Genomic DNA, 18,049 nt, shown 5'->3' with positions numbered 1-18,049 from the left:
ATTATATATATTTTAAATATTATAATATTATTGTTGTTTTTATTTTTTTTTATATATTATTTGATATTATAATTTTCAAGTTTTTTATTATTTATATTTTGCTAAATTTTTCTGCTTTAATTCAATGTTATATTAATAAAAAAATCGTTAATTTAACAATAATTACAATATAGTTTTATGTAATTATTTTTAGAAAAATATGAATTTATATGTAAAATATTTAATTCATTTTTTTTGCTTTGTATTATTTTTTACTTTTATATATATGTTCATTAAATGATAAATTAAATCACATATATATATATAAAAAATATAATTATGTTTATTCAAAATACTTGTTATATTTTAATAATAAAATTTGCTATTTTAAACAAAAATATTTGTTATTTAACTTGTATATCTCAATATTTTATAAAATTATATATTTTTTAAATTTAAAGAAAATATTAAAAATAAAACAAAAAAATTATCAATAATTAATATAATTCTTTTTAAATATATAAAAATTATAACAATTTTAATTAATTATGAATCAATTAAATTAGTTTTGGAAAATGTTTTTAAGGCCAAATAGGTCTGAATATTAGATTGAAGATTTAGGTAAGATTTATTAAAATAAAAAAAAACTAAAATAAATATTGTTTATAAATAATATACACATATACATATTTTTAAAAAGGATTACCTGTATAGATATTTGGTTAATATAAATCAATAAGGAATGATTTTAGAGTATTTAATAAAAATCAAAAATACATTGAATGCTCTTTATTTACTCCAAAAATAAATAAAAGAGAAACCGTAGATGAAAAAGCCATTAATAAATTTAATGTAGTTATATATTGCCATTGTAATACAGGTTCGCGTATAGAATCATTATAATTACTCCCTCATCTTTTAAGTTTAGGAATAGGTGTATTCACTTTTGATTTTTCAGGAAGCGGTTTATCAGAAGGCGAATATGTAACTTTAGGTTACAATGAAAGTGAAGATTTGGAATGCATTATAAATTATCTTAAAAAGCAAGAATATATAAATAATATTATCTTGTGGGGTCGTAGTATGGGAGCCGTAACTACATTTTTATTTTTAACAAAACCTAATTGTATGCGATATGTAAAAGGTGTCGTCTTTGATAGTGGTTTTGCTAGTTTAAATTTTTTAGCATAGGAAGTAGCTAAATAAAAAACAGGAATGCCTAATTTACTTATTGATCCTGTTTTATCATATGTAGGCAATTCTATAAAAGAAAAATGCGGAATTAATATATTAAATATGGATATAACTAAATACATTCATAATATATATGTTCCATGCTATTTTGTATGCTCGAAAGAAGATAAATTTATTAACTGTGAACATACTGAATAGCTTTATAACAGATATAATGGACGAAAATGGATTGAATATGTATAAGGAGATCATAACGCATGTAGAAAAAAAGAAACTTTGATTAAAATTTCAAAATGGATATTTAATTTACTTGAAGAAAGTAACTAATCTGGGTGTAGAAAATAATTTAGTTTCCATGATTCAAGCTTACATTAAAACAATAATAATTAAACAAATTAAGAAATTGAAAAATCTATAAGTTCTATATTCTAAAATGATATCAATAAAGAAAATACAAAACCAAATAACTAAATTGATAATTAAGGATATAAAAACTGTATTAATAATTAAAAGAATGATAAAATATAATTAGATATTTTGCTAAAAAATAAACATATAGAAAATTCACCTAAGTAAATTATTTAAAGAATTTAATAAAACCATATTGTGAGCAAAAGTACCAGTTTTTCAAACTATTGCTTTGAATTAAATAAGAATTGTAATAATTTAACTCAAGATAAAAATAACTATTTAAATAAACATACTTTATATAGAAAACATCATAGATAATTTTCTTAATAAATAGATTCAGCTTTTTGTATATCAGAAGATTAATAAGATAATATAATAAATAATAATAAAATAATTAATAAAAATGATATAATTAATATATAAAATATACCAAAAAATATTAATAACATAATAATAAATATTGAAAATGAAGAAAAAAATGAAAGTGAAGAAGAATAAATTGCCACACCTACTTTTACTCCAAAAAAAAAAGAAAATGAATAAAAAGAAAAATAAAATTAAAAATAAGATTAAATATAAAATATTAGTGAATAAGAAAAAAACAATAATTAAAATTCTGTAAACAAGTTTTCTCGATCTTTTACTTCTGATTATACTTTTCCTAATTTTCCTAATTATTTAGTTGAAAAATATTTAAGTTAAAGAAATATTTAATTAAGACCAAAAATTAATACTGAAAAACAAAAAGATAATACTAATATTATTACAGAAGAATAGAATTATGCTAAATATTTGATATAGAATGACTCTTATAAAAAAAAGAAAGATTAAATAGATAGTCTAGAAATTAAAAAAAATGATATCTACTAAAAAAAGGTTATAGAAGAAAATAAAAAATATATAGAATAACTTTAAATTAAATATAAAATTAATCAAAATAGCATAAATTATTTAAGAAGTAGTGAAAACATATAAAGTCTATAAAACTTGATAGATATTAAATAAAATTCAAGCTAATTAATTTAATCTTGCGAATAAATTAAGTATTAAACAAAATAAAACTAATAAAACAATTTAAATAGAATCAATAATTCGTAAATTAACATTTCTTTAATATAAAAACATAATATAAATGAACAAAAAGATATATGACTTTTTATAAATAAATATTATTAATTAAATATAATAAATAAATTTTATATTTATGTTTTAACAATAAATAAGAAAAGCTAATAATTTTTATTTATCAGAAAAAATTTTAATATATAATTATTAAATTTTTAACAATATTTATTCATACCAAATAAATAATATGTATTATTAATAAAGTGAAACTTAATAAGCATTTTTTATAAATTAAACCATTTTTAGTAAAATTATATTCATAATTATAACTATATAGCCTTTTACTATTTACTTAAAGGATTTTTAGCTACATTAGGTAGTTTTTTAAAATATTATCTATATTTATTATTAAAATTGTTAACTAATCTTTCTTCAAATCTAACATTTTGCTCTATTGCATTCTTTTAATTAACTTCAAAAGTTTATTTGATAATATTCCATTCATTCCAAAAATTTTCTTCGTCTTTTTTGTCACCTTGCTTTGCAATATCTTCATATTTTTAATAGTATTTTTTTTTCATTAATTAATTTGATTTTTAATATAATTCATTCCATTCATTGTATTTTTTAAGTAGATGTTCTTGATAAACTTCTTTTATAAATTGCTTTTGTTATTAATTTTGATTTTCCAAAGTTTATTTAAAAGTATAATGAGTCATATTTAATGTTAAACCTCCTAAAGATTATACTTTTGTTGGAGTTTTCTTATTCTTAAATAGAATTGTCTTCTAAAAATTAGAATTGTTGATAAAATCTTCATTCGAATTCATATTTTCATTATTATCTAATGTCATTAATACTTTGTTATTTAATGAACATTATGGCGTACGAAAAGGTTTGTTTATTGTTTAAAGTGCTTTTTTAGATATTATTGAGGCTTAATAACCTGCTGGAAAAACCATTTTATGTTAAGGACTTTATAAGGTTTATGAATTATAATTTTTACTTCTATTTCTTTTTTTATATCTTTAAATAATTATAATCCTTTATCTGTTATTATAAATCTATTAAATTAACTATTCATTTTATTATCTTTAAATATTTAATAAGTTTTTTTTATTTTATTGTTTAAAACAAATATACTGCAATTATATTTATACATATAAAAATGACAATTTATAATATATTTTAATTTCTTATATTATTAAAAAAATAATATACTATAAAACTATAAGTTAGAAAGTATTATTTTTTGAGGACATATATATCCGATTTTTTATTATTTTACAAATTTTTATACATGAGAATAAAGTTATCTAAGATCGAAATCATATAATTTTATTTTTATATTATATTTAAGTTATAAATATAGCGTAATAATATTGGCGATACAAAAATTATATAAAAAATTGTGTTTATATAATATTAACTTATTATTATAAAATATGATTTTTGCTAATATTTTAGGTTATAAATATATTATTTAATATTTATGTATAAATATATTAAAATTTTTTATTAACTGAAAATAAAAAATTAATATACTTTTGAAAAAAGATAAAATAAAAAATTTTAAGAGTTGAGATGTAAAAAAAAATACATTAAAAAAATTTTGAAAGGGGAATGATTATTAGTATGAATTTATAGTAATAAAAAAGTTTATAAATAATCTTGTAAATATAAAATATAATATTAAATTACAAAACAATTTATATATAAATAATACATCTTTATCTTAAAAATTCTATATTTTAATTAAAATAAAAAATTAAAAATAAATAAATATAAAATTACTAATAAAATAAAAAAATTAAACTAATAATCAATTTAAAATGAATGAAAAAGCTTTAATAATAAAAAATTTAAAAACGAAATACAAACATATAATATATTTATAAATAAATATAATATGCTAAATAAATCATAAATTATAAAAAAATCATTTAAAACTTTTTTTATATCCACCACCACCTCTATTGTTTCCGCCAAAAGATCCTCCTCTTCCTCCACCAAAAGAGTTTCCTTTTCCACCTCTTCCTCCTCTTTAAAAACCACCACCTCTTTGGCCTCCTCCTCTTCCAAATGAGCTTCCTCCACCTCTTTGTCCGCCTGATCTTCCTCCTTAAGCCCTTGGTTTCCCTAAGAATCTATCTACTGGTAGTAAGTCATCATATCCCATATAAAATTAATCTCCGACCTTGTAAGAATCTGGAGTTATTCCTTTTTCTAGTTTAACAGAATAAAAGAATTTTTCAATAGGCCCAAAAATTTCATCAACTGTACCAATTTTAGTTTTGTTTTATAAATAAATTCCTCTATTAAATTTAGGTACTTTGCTTGTATTTGTTGCTTTTACAATTATTTGATCTCCGCATGAATGAGAATATTCACACATAGGATCTACTTTTTCAGGTGGACCTTAATCATATTATTATCTTCCTCCTCTAAAACCAGGTCTCCCTCCTTTTTAAAATCCGCCACCATTGCCACCTCTTGAAGCAAAATCTTTTTTTATATAACCACCTTATTTAAAGTCCTTTTTTGGAGGAGTACTTTGAGATTTGAAATCTTTTACCATTTTTTTTATATCAATTTATATTTTGTTTTAATATTATTATTTATTTTTTTAATCTTAATTATATTTTTTAGTTTTAAATTATTTTTGGATTTTTAATATTTTCTTATATTAAGCTCTTTAAAATTAATATTTTTTTTATTTTAGAATAAATATATTATGAATTTATTTAAAACATAAATGGTATTTATAAATTTGAATAAATATTAGATTTTTTTTTTTTAAATAAATAATTTTAAATATAAAGAAATTAATTTATTTTAATCATCAGTTTTTTTTTTTTTTTTTGATACTTATTTTAATGAATTTAGAGTTAGTTAAAATACAATTATAATTCGATATTTATATTTTTTTTTATTAGTTAAAAATCAAAATTAATTTATAATAAAATACAATTATATATAATTTATTTTAAATCGGTATATATAAATTTTTTTTCGATAAGTTAATAAGGAAGCATAATTTAATATATAAATAAAATTAAAATAAATACGAAAAAACATTTATAATAATGTATAAAATAATTTATAATAAAACATCATTAGATAAAATTAGTTTACTATTTCAAAAAAAAAGAAGATATTTTTGGGTGAGTTTATTTTCAAGATTTTTAGATGCAAGGAATTTTAAGTTTGACAAAAAAAAGTTTAACATACAAATTTTTAATATTTTCTATATTTAATTTTTATTTTTATGTTATATTTGTTTAAATATACCGTATTTGATTAAATCTATAAAAAATTAATTTTCTTAATTTTGAGGCTGACTTTATGATTAAAAAAACAAATCTAAAAGAGGAGCTTATATTTTAATCTTTATTACATATATTTTAAAGCCATATTTCATTTACTTAAATATTATAAAATAAAAATAAAGTATGTTTAATTATAGTTATTATTTATTGAATTTTAAAATAAACAAAATCGTCAAATAATAAAGGAAAATCTATATATACATTTATTTAAAATAATAAAATAAAGTGATGCTTCTATTTTCTAATTTTCTTATATAAATATGAGGGGGATGGTGAAAATTATTTAACAAATGCATTAATTTCTATTTTATCAATATAATGCATTTTTTTTTTGTTGAGAAATATTTTTTTATAAATAATTTAATTAATATTTTTCGCGTGTAAAAATAAATAATATTTTTATTAATTTATAAAATATAAAAATTTTAATATTCTAAAAATTATTTTAATTTATATAAATACTGATTTTCACTATTTTGTAAAAAATTATAATTGATAGAAAGTAACTGTGTCTAAAATATAAAAATATCAGATTAGGATATCTATTTAAATAAGAAAAATAATAAGTTTCCAGTCAGATTATTTAAAAAGCTTATATTTATGTACTCAAATACATATCACAAGCTTTTTACAATTTCATAAAGAATTATATTACCCTATTATTTTTTATTTTTTTTCTATAAACTTAGAAAAATGGTAATAGCCTTTTTTTTTTGAATTTTTTGAAAAAAAATATTTAATTTATTAAAATAATATAGTGAGTTTTACCGTTATTTAATAATATTTGAGTTAAGATCAGAATTAATGTTTAGTATTAAGAATATAATCATAATATTTAATAAATTTTGAATAAAAAATGAGTGATTAAAACACTTTTTTAAATATTTTAAAACTTTTTATGAAAGGAGGATGGGGAAATCTAAAGGATATGTTATAATAACATAATTAAAAAATTCTTAAATTATATATTTTTATTTTTCCAAATATTGTATTATTTTATTTAAATTTTTTCCATATAATACATGTTAAATATCGCAGTATCACTGAAACTAGTACTTATTATATTAGATATACAATAAACATTTATTAGAATTTTGACCTAATACTATTTCAAATATTACGTCTATAATTTTTTATATTCACTTTTATTATAATAATGATTAAAATAAATAATATTCGATTATTTGTGTTATCCTATCATATAATAAGAGGCTATATAGAAAATTTTCATGGTTTTTAATGTATATAATAGTATAAATTATAAATATATTATTACAATTATTTAAGTAATTATTAAAACTATCATGTGTTCCAATAATCAAGGATATTAATTCTAATATAATTTTATATTATTATTAGCCATCCAGCAAGATGAAATTTTAAGAACACGGTAGAAAATATGCTTAATCCAAAATATTTTTTTTCGAATTTTAAAAAGGGATAATTTTTAGGATAAATTCATTTAAATATGAATACGATAATGAAAGTTTTACTGATTTTATTAAAAAATTATTTTTTTAATAATTAAAGTAGGCTTTTAAAATTTTTTAATATAATATTTAATATTATACACTATTTATTTGTTTTTAAATTTAATGATATTTTTAATTAATATAGTTTTTTTTCAATAATACTAATTATTTTTTATTTATCTAAGATATGTTTTTTTCATACAATAAATTTAGAAGATTTTCTATAATTTAGAGTCTTTTATAAATTATAAAGCATTTATATTTTTAGATTAGTTTGATTTTATATCAAAAATATTAATAATAATTTAATTAAATTTAATAAACTAGATGATAAAGTATAAATACTTTTCGAAAATGAATTAGAACAATATAAATAAGAAAAAATCTATATTCGCGAACTATTTTAAATCTTTATTATATTTTTTTTTTTAAAAAAAAAAAACTATTTATTAATAATACAAATATGTTCCGAAAATAATATTTTAGTTATAAATATATTTTTAACTTTTTTTTTTTAAAAAAAAATTGAGGTTGATTATTTAAAAACAAAAATTCGCTTGTTCTTAGGTGTTCTAACATAAGAATTTTTGTTATAATAAAATTTAGAAAACATATAAAATTAAATAATATCAAATAATTATCTAACACTTTTTAAATTTATAATAAAAAAAATACATTTAATATGTATTTTCTATAATTACATTTATTATTTATAATATTTTTAACTAAATTATTTATATTATTTATAATTTTTTAAATATATATATATATATATATATATATATATATATATATATATATATATATATATATATATATATATATAAAAGCTTAATTAATATTAATAATAAAAAGTAAATAAAAGAAAAATGGCAAATAGAGAAGATTTTAGATTGAAATTTGCAGAATTAGATGGTTTAAGAGATGAAAATAAGAAAAATTAATCAAGAATACAAATAACAGAAAATGAAAAAATGAAAAATTCCAAAACTATAATAATGAATTTAGAAGATCATACAATAGGTAATTTGATAAGAATGTATTTATTAAAAAGTAAAGAAGTTAAATTTGCTGGATATAGGATGCCCCATCCTTTGGAAACAAAAGTAGAAATTAAAGTATAAACTGTAAAAGATAACACTTGCGAAATTCTAATAAATACTTTAGATGGCCTTATTAAAGATATTGACATTATATAATATGATTTTGAAAAGCAAGCAAAATAATAATGGGATAAGGCATATTGACATTTCATAATCATTTTAGTTTAAATTAAATAACTTATATGCATTTATATGAATATTAAAAAATATATTAATTTTATATAATTAACTTTATTTTTAAAAATTTTTAAGTTTTTTACTTTTGAATATTATACATTTACAAACATTTATATTATATAATAAATTTATTTTTACATTATAGAAAAATCTTTAATTATCAATTTATTTTTCAATTTTTTCTTTAAATAAATGAATTTTGAAAGCATTTAATAAATTAAAGTGAAATTAATAAAAAATTGCTTTTTTTAATAGGATATATTGAAAATTTATAAAAAAAAAAAAAGAAGAAAACTTAAATAAAATTAATATTAAAAAATATATATTTAAAAAAAAAATATTTATTTTTTTGAAAAATGGATAGAAAATTATCAACATCAAGTGATAACGAAGAAGAAAGTGATATTGATAATAATGATTAGAACTAAGCTGAGGACGATATATAATAAAAATAAGAAGTATAAATTAATATAAGAATTTAATAAAATAATATTTAATTTTTATTATTTATTTTTTTTAATTAAGGAATAAGTCTATGAAATTGATTTTAAAAATTTATCGCCTCATGCGTGTGAGTAAATAAGATAAATAAATAAATAAATATTAATTTAATCAATTATAGGTATTGTGGAATTCATTAAAAAGAGAGTGTTGTAAAATGTGTAAATAAAGATTGCAATAAAGTTAAATAATCATATAATCAAATTAAATACATATTTTAATTTAATTTATTGTTAATTAGTGGTTTTGTAACGGAAAATAATAAGGTCAAAGTGCTTCGCATATAGTAATGCATTTAGTAAAATCTAAGCATAAAGTAAAACTATTTTATATTTGTATTATAAATTTATATAAATAATTATAATATTATTTATAACTATGTTTTTATAAAAAAACTTTTTTTTTATAAAATTCTATTTTAAATATATTAAAATTTAAAGGAAGTTTAATTACACCCAGATAGTCCTTAATATGATACTGCAATAGAATGTTATATTTGTGAAAATAAAAATATATATTTGCTTGGATTAGTGCATTTAAAAAATAATGAAGAATAGGTATTGAAATATATTTTTTAAATTAAAATTAAAAAAGGGTTTAATTATATGCAGGCAACCTTGTTTAAATTAAAAAAGATATGGCGATATGGTTTGGGAAATAGAAAAGTGGAATCCTTTAATAGATGAAAAAGTTCTTGTAAATTGGCTTGTTCCATCACCAAGTGTAAAATAAATGTAAAAGGGATTTTAAGCTACTTAAAAATAAATTTTTGAATATGAAGAACAAATTAAAACAAATCCAAATTATAAAGTAATAAATAAATAAAAATTCTAAAATAATAAACAAAAAAGTTAGCTTAAGGAGCATTATAAGGTTAAACTAAAAAGTTAAAATAAGTACTACTTAGATATAAAAATGGAAAACATTATTTTTAAACTTTTTACGATTTAATTGAAGCTGAAGCAAATTACGATTAAAGTTTAAAAGAAAAACTTCATTATAATAGTATATCAGTAAGATGGGATACATCTTTAAAAAATCGAAAAGTAGCCTATGTAATTCTTCCTTAAGGAGAAGAAAATGAATTTAACTTACTTAGTGGTTCCGAATTAAAAATAATTTATAAGAAAATGAAAAAAGAAGCGAATGAAGAAGATTGGATTGCTAAAGGAACAATAGTAAAAGTTGGTTAAAATGATGAAGTAGTAATTGAATTAAGTCATCATGTAAAGGAGACTCCTCCTTCAGGGAAAGGATATACAATAGAGTTTGTATGGAAACATACTGCAGTTAAAAGAATTAAAAAAGGAATAAAAAAATTTTGGTAAGATGAATAATGTATAAGTTCATTCCTTTATTTTTCGATTCTTGGACATTAAAATTAAGAGGATATGCCCACTCTAACTATTGATTTGCCTTAAACATATTCACTTCCAAATATGCCAGAATTAAACTATTATTAAGTTGAAGCTGTTAAAAAAGCTCTTTAATAACCCCTTTGTTTAATCTAAGGACCTCCTGGAACAGGAAAAACATTTACAAGTACAGCCATAATTTATCATTTGGTTTAGAATATAAAAAGAACAGGGTAAAGAGGGTAAATATTAGTTTGTGCACCTTCAAATATAGTAGTTGATTAATTAGCAGAAAGAATGCATTACGCAGGGCTTAAAGTAGTTCGAATGTGTTCAAAATCTAGAGAAATGGTTTCTTCTAGTGTAGAGTTTTTAACTCTTCATAATCAAGTTAGAAGCTTAGGTCATGGGGAATATGAAGAAATGTAAAAATTACTTACTCTAATGGAAGATTAAGGAGAATTAGATCATTAAGATGAGGATGTCTATTATTCACTCAAGAGATAAGGAGAAAAAGAAATCTTATAAAATGCAGAAGTTATATGTTCAACATGTATTTCATCTGCAGATCCAAGACTTAAAGAATTCAGATTCAAACATGTCCTGATTGATGAAGCCACTCAAGCTATTGAACCTGAATGTTTGCTTCCTCTATTAAAAGGAGCTAAGCATGTAATATTTTTTTCTTTTTTTTTAATTTATAAATTGAAATAAATAAGGCGATTTTGGTTGGAGATCATAGGTAATTGGGACCTGTGGTTACTTGCAGAGATACTGCTAATGCAGGATTAAATAAAAGTTTGTTTGAAAGGTTAGTCAGTATGGGTGTTAGACCTACTAGATTATAAGTTTAATATAGAATGCATCCTGATTTATCTATTTTCCCTTCTAATACATTTTATGAAGGAACACTTTTAAATGGTGTTACTTTTAATGATAGGCAGTTTCATGGAGACTTTCCATGGCCAAATAAAAGTAAAAAAATAATAAATATATAAAAACTTATATATTAATATTATTTTAAAATAAGATAAGCCTTTGATGTTTTTAAACTCTTGTGGAGTAGAAGAAATATCATCAAGTGGTACTAGTTATTTAAACAGATAAGAAACTATGTTAATAGAAGAAATTGTTTATAAACTTATAAAAGGAAAAGTGAGACCAGATTAAATAGGAATTATTACTCCTTATAAAGGATAACGTTTCTATATTGGAGATTATTTGTAGAAGAATGGAAAATTAAATCCGACATTATATTAAGAAATTGAGGTTTTTTTTTATTTTAAATGTAAAAAATAATGATTATTTTATATTTAATAGTGTTGTTCTGTCGATGGTTTCTAAGGTAGAGAAAAAGACTATATCATTATATCATGTGTAAGGAGTAATGAAAGTTAAGGAATAGGATTTTTGACAGATGCGAGAAGGCTTAATGTGGCTATAACGAGAGCAAGATATGGTTTAATAATAGTTGGAAATGCTAAAGTTTTAGCAAGAGACAATCTTTGGAATAATTTGTTAAATTTTATGAAAGAAAGTAAGGTTTTGGTTGATGGAAATTTAAACGATTTACGATAATGTAATTTGAAATTTAGGCCATCTTAAAAATATGTGCCTGAAAGATCTGACTTTTAGAAAAACAATGATGAAAATGATGATGCTAGGTCAACAATAAGTTATAGAAATGGTAAAAAAAATTATTTTTTATATTAATTATATTAAATTTTTTAAAAATAAAGATAATATTAATAATTTTGATAATGAACTACCTATTGGGTAGGGTTTTAGAAATAGTGAGTTTGGATTTAATAAAATACCTAATATGGCTCAATTTAAAAAAATTTAAAAAGACATAACACTTAATAACATATAAAATATTGGAGAGTTAATTATTATTGGAGATAAAGATGAATTTTATACAGGATAATAAATAAAAATGAACTAAGATAAAATATAAGAATAAACCAATTTTATTCAAGAATAAAAATATGAAGAAGAATAAAATTAATAATCAAATAAAAAAGCAAAAACTTAAGAAAAATAATTTAGTTATGGTATTGGAGAATTTAGTCTAGGGGCATAAAAGTATAATTAATTTGATTTAGATTTTTAAGATGATTTCAAATGAAAAAAAAATTATTATAATAAATATATATTTAATTTTTTATTTAATATCTAAAAGTTTAAAATAAATAAGTTTTATATACATTTATATGTTTCACTTTTTACATTATTATCTATAAATTTCTTTAATATGACAATAAAATATCATTTATTGTAATTCTTATAAATATTATACCCAATATTATTTGGTGAGCATTCTTTATTAAGATTAGTAGCTTTTTTTGTTTAAATATTATATCCATATTTGGCAACTTAATAAGAACTTTTTTAAACATTATTCTATAAATTAGGAAGATTTGGTGATTATTATGCTTGTCTTTTATTTATATTATTTGAATATTAATTATTCAAAATTGGACTAATTTAATTAGTTTATTTATTATTTGGGGGAGGTGATATTTATTATTTTTTTAATACGATTTTTTTTTAAAGAATTTATGTATTTAGCTAGGATGTTAATTTTGGAGAAGATGACTACTTTTAAATATTTGATAATAAATAAATAGAATTAACTTATGTATTAGTTTTAATTAAATTCTAATCAGGTGGGGAATATTATCTATTTTAATTAGAAAACAACTATTATGAAAATAACAACTAATATTATTATTATTATTATTATTATTATTATTATTATTATTATTATTATTCCTTATTTTATTATTATTATTATTCCTTATTTTATTATTATTATTATATTTTTTGTATAAATAGTTCATTTTTTACATTGTTTACTTTTATTTATTCATCTTATAATTATTTATTTTTATTTTATTATTAATTATTGTTTTGTAAAGGTAAAGGTGATATATTTTGTTATCTTTTTGACTTTTTTTTTTAAATATATTTTTTTTATTTTATTATAAATATACTTATTATTTAATAGAATTTTCTTTTGTATTTTCTAAAGATTTTAATGCTTGTTGAACTGGATTTGTTTGTACTTCATTTTATCTATTAAATTCATAACCATAAAAGTTTCTATCAACATTTATATTTTTTACTTTTGAATCATCAAATCCCCATCCTTCGCCTTCTTCTTCAAATTTATCAAAATTCGAGACATCATCAGGTCCTTTTAACTTTATTATTATTATTAAATAAAATATAAAATAACTATATATTTTTTTATTTTTTTTTATTAAATACATCAGGAATAAAAGGAGCTGTTTTTTCTCTAATATTTTTCCATGAAATTCCTTGAAAGAATGGATGTATTCTTATTTCTGTAAATCCATTTCTACCTAGTCTTTCCGAAGGATCAGTAATTAATTTTCTAATTAAGTCTTAAGCAGAATCACTTATATTTGCATCGTTAGGTATAAAAAATGTTTTTTACCAATTAATAATTTTCTAACATGTTATGTGAGGTTCTTCACTATAAAAAGGTGGGTAACCAATTAACATTTCGAATAGAATCACTCCAACACTCCACCAATCTACTGTTTCTGTATAACCTTCTTATCCAAAAACTTCTGGGGCTATATAATCTGGGGTTCCTACTGTTGAGAAAGCCAACTTTTTTTCAATAAAATAATTTTTTTTTTTTAAAAAAAAAATACTTTTCTATTCTTTTTATGGTTAACTGGTCTTTTAGTCAATAAAACTTTAGGATCTAATTTTACTGCTTCAACATTATTTATTTTCTTTCCAAATGATATCAAAGGTTTAATCTCCTTTATTTATTTTAATATAAATATATACTTTATTTTTTTAAATAAAAATATTGATAAAATTACTGTTTATTTACACAAACCAAAATCTGATAATTAAATATGCCCATCAGCACCAATCAATATATTATCCGGTTTTAAATCTCTGTGTATATAGTTCATTTTATGTACTGAATCAATTGCTAATATTATTTCAGCAATGTAAAATTTTGCTTCTTCTTCAGTAAAAACATCCTTTTTTATCAACAGATTCATTAAATCTATAATTTTATTTTATTTAAAAAAAAAAAAAAAACATTTAAAAATGATTTTTAAATATTTTAAAAAAATACCTCCTCCAGCTTAATAATTCATAACTAAATATAAAAACTTACCATCTTAAAAAGAATATTTTAACTCCACTATCCAAAGATTACCTGTAGTAGATAAAACATCTCTTTCAGCTCTTACGTGTCCGATTTATGTTTTTTGACACATTTCGCTTTTAGACATTTTTTTAATTGCAACTATTTCTTTTGTTTCCTTATCTCTACAAACTCTAACTTCTCCAAAAGCACCTTTTCCTATAATACTTAAAGATTCAAAATCTTTAGTTGTTTTTTTTTTTCGTCTTTTTTTTTAAAAAATAATATTTAAAAAATAAATATTTATTTTTATAAATAAATACGATTTTCTTAATAATTCAGATTCTTTTTATAAAACATCTTTTGTAATTAGCATTTGCTCTTCTTATGAAAATTGCATTTATTGCATTTTTTTATTTAGTTCATTCCAATATTCTTTATTTTCCAAATCTTTTTAAAGCATTCTTGCATATTTTCCTTTTTAAAATAATTTTATTTAATATTAAATTATATAAGTTTTTACTTTCAATAAAAGCTTTTGCTGCTTCACTTCTATCTTTAGTAGCTGCTGATATAGTAATATTATCTTTTTTTATTATTTACTGTTATTTTATTTATTAATGAATAATTTAAGCTTATTATTGCTATTATTATTAAAATAAAAGGATTTATTATAATAATAATTGCTATTACTGTTATAATTCTTACTAATCAATATTTTATTAATTTTATTTCTTTTAATTTAGTTATGATTATTATTGCAGTTATAGCATTTAATGCTTTTATAAAAGCAATTAAAATTAAACTTTCTAATCCAATAATTACTCTTGTGCTTGTTATTACATATACTTTTTTTTACTTTATTATTTATAAAGAAAAACTAAAAATACTTGAAATAATTTTTTATTAAATAGATAAAAAGAAATTTAAAAAAAACAAAATTTAAAAAAAAACAAAAATATTAATTATAAATATTAATATACTATATCATATATAATTTTAATTATATTTTTAAATGATCATCATCTAAATAATTATCATTTTCTTCATTGAATTAGGATCTTTGGATATTTTTTGGCGCTTTATGAAATTTTTAGTAAGTTATTTTATAAGGATTTTTCTTATTATTCGAGTTTCAAATAATAATATATTAAGTCCTTTTATAATTTTTCATCCATATAAGCTTTACCTTGTTATAAATTACCATATTTGTAAGAAACCTTAAAAACAGAGAATAATAAATATTATTTTTTTATTTAATTAAATTAAAAATCATTTATCTCAAATCATATTTTATTGCTTATCTAAATTAGGATGATTACCACTTACACAGTAATTAGCAAATTAATATTAAAATTCAGATTTCCATTTTTTTTTATTACTATATTATTATGAGTAATTTGTAATTAATTCTTTTATATTTCTTATTTTCCTTCAAGATACTCTATCTACATAATCAGTCTATTGAATTATTTTGATATAAAGTACTTCTTTTCCTATAATAATGTTTGGTTTTTTAAATCAACTATTTTTTTTGTTATTAAGTATAACTTTATGCCTATTATTACATATACTCAATTTACTTCTTATCATACTAATAATTATAATTACTTGTCATAAATATATTATTTTATTCATCAAACAACTTATGATAATGGGCACTCGTTTATCTTTATTTTATAGGCAATCTTTTTTATCTTATAAATCATGCTAAATAGGCTTTTTATAATATTTTATCTTATTATAAATATTTATTGTATGTCCATATTAACCTAACTTAAAAGGATTATTCTTAAATTATAAAGATTTTTTTTATTTAAACCATCTTTTGAGTATAGAGTATGTGGCAGATACTTTATTTAGTAAGTTTTATTATTTGGCTAGTTATAATTATCAAGTAAAAGAGGACTATTTTTAATACTAACTTTTTGTATAGTTTTTAATCTTGAGTAAATTTTATTTCTATTATTTATTTATATGAAATAAGTTGATTTTGTTATATGGATTTTCTTTTTTCAAGTTTTTATTATTTATTTATTATAAATCAATGATTTGCTAATATTATATCTCTTTATTTTTTAGTATTTAATTTAAAATCAATATAAAGTTTTTTTTTTTGGTTTCTAATATAAATAAAAAAAATGTAATTTTGTTTAATTGATAGACATATTAAACAAAGACAGACATAAAAGAAATTAAAATTTTATAATATTTTTAAATGGATAATTACCTAATATAAAATGAGTTACTATTAAGCTTTTTTTTAATATTCATTTATATAAAATCACTTATCATTTTTTTTTTTAATTTATAGATAAAGATTTATATAAATTATGATAAAATAAAAACAAATATATTATAAAAAAATTAGTTTTTTTAAAAAATATACTTTATTTATTAAATTATAAGCCTCCTTAAAAATTTAATCAAAGAGAAAAATTATTAATAGAATACTTAAAAATAACACTTTAAAACAAAAAAATAATATTAAATAATGATTTTTTCCTTAAATTTATATTAATATTTTATTAAAGAAAATATAATAATAAAGAATCCTATAAATAATTAATATTTGGGTGTTTTTATAGCTTTATATATATTTTTAATTTATTTTTTCAAAATAAATTAAAAATAGTTTTTTATTTTTTTCTCCGAATTCATTTAATGATGTAATAATTCCTTGACTTTTTTCAACTTAATCTAAATAGCTACTATATAAATTTTAATACTCATAAACGAATTCAGCAATTTGCGAAACCTTTAATGTCTAAAGCTATTAGTTTATAAATTAAGCATTATCAACACTATTAATCATAATTTTATTTAAATTTTCCATTTATTTTTTTATTTTTAAAAGCATTTATATACATTATTAACTACTTAATTATTTATTTATTTAAGTTTTTTCGAAAATATCTAAATATCCTAATTCTTTATATTTAACATAATTTTCATGATATAGTTTATCAAATAAATGCTCATCAATTTTTAGTTTTTTTGCATCAATATCATCAATAAACTCTAAAGCACTTTAATATGAAGCTAAATAATATTCATCTGCTCCTTTCATCCTCCATGTGCATCTATAATCTTTTATAAATTATAAATTTGAAAATGGTAATTCTGGTTTGTATTAAATTAGTAGATATATTAAAAATGGTAAGAACTAATCAGCACCAATCCTTGTATTTATGTATGTTTCTTGCAATATTTCTTATTTTTTTTAATTTTAATTTTACTCATGTATATATATATATATATATATATATATTAATAATATATATATTATATATATTATATATATATATATTATTATNTATAT

General features: G+C 18.6%; 5 protein-coding genes across 5 annotated transcripts, besides 26 other annotated features; 3 read left to right on the top strand and 2 right to left on the bottom strand. All coding sequences in view use genetic code 6, as the record gives it.

Moving 5' to 3' along the window:
- Window positions 1–29: part of a microsatellite that runs on past the window's edge.
- Window positions 30–328: 299 nt separating this feature from the next.
- Window positions 329–389: a microsatellite.
- A 332-nt stretch (window positions 390–721) lies between these two features.
- On the top strand, window positions 722–1,453 carry IMG5_118540 (hypothetical protein; the record flags this gene model as incomplete). The annotated part of the gene is made up of 1 exon (XM_004034494.1): window positions 722–1,453. The coding sequence occupies one exon, from the start codon at window positions 722–724 to the stop codon at window positions 1,451–1,453; it is 732 nt and encodes a 243-aa protein (XP_004034542.1).
- Window positions 1,454–1,942: 489 nt separating this feature from the next.
- Window positions 1,943–1,987: a microsatellite.
- Window positions 1,943–2,013: a microsatellite.
- Window positions 1,952–2,004: a microsatellite.
- Window positions 1,952–2,011: a microsatellite.
- Window positions 1,957–2,042: a microsatellite.
- Window positions 2,043–2,131: 89 nt separating this feature from the next.
- Window positions 2,132–2,166: a microsatellite.
- A 93-nt stretch (window positions 2,167–2,259) lies between these two features.
- Window positions 2,260–2,298: a microsatellite.
- Window positions 2,299–4,402: 2,104 nt separating this feature from the next.
- Window positions 4,403–4,464: a microsatellite.
- Window positions 4,406–4,471: a microsatellite.
- An 89-nt stretch (window positions 4,472–4,560) lies between these two features.
- Window positions 4,561–5,227, bottom strand: IMG5_118530 (hypothetical protein; the record flags this gene model as incomplete). The annotated part of the gene is made up of 1 exon (XM_004034493.1): window positions 4,561–5,227. One exon carries the CDS (start codon window positions 5,225–5,227, stop codon window positions 4,589–4,591), a length of 639 nt encoding a protein of 212 aa, XP_004034541.1. The 3' UTR covers window positions 4,561–4,588.
- Window positions 5,226–5,296: a microsatellite.
- Window positions 5,268–5,313: a microsatellite.
- Window positions 5,314–7,560: 2,247 nt separating this feature from the next.
- Window positions 7,561–7,600: a microsatellite.
- Window positions 7,580–7,625: a microsatellite.
- Window positions 7,626–8,207: 582 nt separating this feature from the next.
- Window positions 8,208–8,276: a microsatellite.
- A 43-nt stretch (window positions 8,277–8,319) lies between these two features.
- On the top strand, window positions 8,320–8,697 carry IMG5_118520 (DNA-directed polymerase II polypeptide J, putative; the record flags this gene model as incomplete). The annotated part of the gene is made up of 1 exon (XM_004034492.1): window positions 8,320–8,697. The coding sequence occupies one exon, from the start codon at window positions 8,320–8,322 to the stop codon at window positions 8,695–8,697; it is 378 nt and encodes a 125-aa protein (XP_004034540.1).
- A 334-nt stretch (window positions 8,698–9,031) lies between these two features.
- Window positions 9,032–9,074: a microsatellite.
- Window positions 9,075–9,362: 288 nt separating this feature from the next.
- Window positions 9,363–12,714, top strand: IMG5_118510 (upf1 regulator of nonsense transcripts, putative; the record flags this gene model as incomplete). Its single annotated transcript, XM_004034491.1, has 9 exons — window positions 9,363–9,413; window positions 9,473–9,547; window positions 9,672–9,788; window positions 9,826–10,041; window positions 10,083–11,258; window positions 11,306–11,561; window positions 11,617–11,855; window positions 11,907–12,273; window positions 12,326–12,714. The coding sequence occupies exons 2-9, from the start codon at window positions 9,521–9,523 to the stop codon at window positions 12,712–12,714; spliced, it is 2,787 nt and encodes a 928-aa protein (XP_004034539.1). The 5' UTR covers window positions 9,363–9,413; window positions 9,473–9,520.
- Window positions 10,026–10,074: a microsatellite.
- Window positions 12,715–13,057: 343 nt separating the features above from the next.
- On the bottom strand, window positions 13,058–15,419 carry IMG5_118500 (protein kinase domain protein; the record flags this gene model as incomplete). Its single annotated transcript, XM_004034490.1, has 6 exons — window positions 13,058–13,792; window positions 13,860–14,276; window positions 14,336–14,643; window positions 14,716–14,993; window positions 15,051–15,204; window positions 15,251–15,419. Coding segments are annotated over 6 exons (2,061 nt in total), but the record flags the coding sequence as incomplete, so codon positions are not given.
- Window positions 13,312–13,407: a microsatellite.
- Window positions 13,313–13,496: a microsatellite.
- Window positions 13,314–13,407: a microsatellite.
- Window positions 14,387–14,437: a microsatellite.
- Window positions 15,001–15,033: a microsatellite.
- A 224-nt stretch (window positions 15,420–15,643) lies between the features above and the next one.
- Window positions 15,644–15,679: a microsatellite.
- Window positions 15,650–15,685: a microsatellite.
- A 2,286-nt stretch (window positions 15,686–17,971) lies between these two features.
- Window positions 17,972–18,049: a microsatellite.

This window comes from Ichthyophthirius multifiliis (assembly GCF_000220395.1).
Source record: "Ichthyophthirius multifiliis unplaced genomic scaffold scaff_1120509250955, whole genome shotgun sequence".
NCBI classification, from domain to species: Eukaryota; Ciliophora; class Oligohymenophorea; order Hymenostomatida; genus Ichthyophthirius; species Ichthyophthirius multifiliis.
Note: the sequence above shows the minus strand (reverse complement) of the source record. Positions and strands in the feature narration are given on the sequence as shown.